Genomic DNA, 1,391 nt, shown 5'->3' on the forward strand with positions numbered 1-1,391 from the left:
CGCCCGTCTGGGGCCGGCTCGGGCTGGGGCAGGACCGGGCCTGGCCGCGCACCGCACCGCACCGCACGGAGCCAGAGCCTGGGCCTGCGAGCCCGGGCAGGGAGGGATGGGCGCCGAGCCCTGGCCGGCAGGTTGCAGATCCCTGCGGCCCGGCGCCCGGGGAGCCGGGCCTGGCCTGCCCTGGGCCGCACGCGTTGGGGCAGCCCCTCTTACCTGCAGGCAGCAGCAAATTGCAAGCTGCAGCCGCCAGCCGTGTGGGTTACTGGGCCTGGCCCCGGGGCTCGCGGTGGGCCGGGCGCGCGACGGAGCGAGAAGCCACCCGCGGTGTTGCCCCGAGAAGCGGAGCACCGCCGTGACCTTCTCCTGATCTGTCACCTTCAGGCTGGTGTCCTCTGTCCAAGCGGTCATGGCTGCTGCCTCCGGGATCGTCGTGGTCCTGAACTGCGACGACGTCATACGCGACAGGTAAAGCCTCGTGGCGATCCGCGCCGGGCCGTGCGCCTCACTGATTGTACCCACCGAAGGGGGGGCAGTGGCTGTGCTCAGTTAAACAGAGTTGGGGACGTGGCCGGGGCGTCCCTCCCACCACGGATCCATTTTTATATTTTAATTAACTCAGTTGGAAGCAACAACAGCAAAAAAGAGATAAGGCCACCACCACTTGCCCAAGGCCACGAAGCACCCTGTGCTGCAATCCCAGCGCTCAGAGGGGGGACTCCAGGGCCCAGGGACTGCCGAGAGGGCGCATCTAGGCGCTGGTGTCCAGTCCCAAAGGACCTTAAAATAACACGCCAGTCCAGAGAGAAATGACTTCACCTGCCCTTGACATGCAGCCACCCCTGCACCGAGACGTAACAGCTCACAGATGACTTATACAATCACGTAGGCGAGAAAACTTTAAACATGCTATTACAGCTATCTGGAGCAGCCTGGAGAATTACAGGCAGGGAGAACGTAATGACTAGAGCTGGCGTTTGGCCAGCGCACCAGAGGCAACTGTTTGGAAAGTGCCATGAGATTGATAACAACCAAGGCTGAGTAAGATGTTGGGGTTGCGCTGCGTGGCTGGGCTTTCATTCAGCAGGAACCCAGAGGAAAGAGTTTAATCCCCTAAGCCATCAGTACTATTTCTCCCAGCTCCTAGGTATTAGTGGAGGCCTCCCACCCCTGGGTCAAACTTCCCCAACCCTGCTTAGCATAAGAAATCTGGTGAGATCGTGGCGTAAAATACTCGAGCTGTAAGACACGGGAAAAGTGGTTGCAGGAACAGGCCACATCCGCAACTGCCCCTCATGCCTGCTCCCAAACGCTTGCTCAACAGCCTTCCTACTGCCTGGAGCCGTTTCTCAGTCTGACGCCCTCCAAAAACTGTGGCCCTGGGAGAAAAGCTG

The 1,391-nt window shown here is 60.5% G+C and overlaps 1 protein-coding gene across 3 annotated transcripts in view; it reads left to right on the plus strand.

Annotated features, from left to right (window-relative positions):
- The first annotated feature begins 340 nt into the window (after positions 1-340).
- FAM57A (family with sequence similarity 57 member A) overlaps positions 341-1,391 on the plus strand; it is a 9,469-nt gene continuing 8,418 nt past the window's right edge. Inside the window, exon 1 of one of the 3 annotated variants that reach the window (XM_019511168.1) lies at positions 341-465. In XM_019511168.1, the coding sequence (XP_019366713.1) occupies positions 407-465 (59 nt within the window). In that variant the 5' untranslated portion in view covers positions 341-406. The remainder of the gene's footprint in view (positions 466-1,391) is intronic. The other 2 variants (XM_019511167.1, XM_019511165.1) reach the window with 2 other exon arrangements.

Source organism: Gavialis gangeticus, unplaced genomic scaffold (assembly GCF_001723915.1).
Source record: "Gavialis gangeticus isolate Ggan-Ray unplaced genomic scaffold, GavGan_comp1, whole genome shotgun sequence".
Taxonomy (NCBI): Eukaryota; Metazoa; Chordata; order Crocodylia; family Gavialidae; genus Gavialis; species Gavialis gangeticus.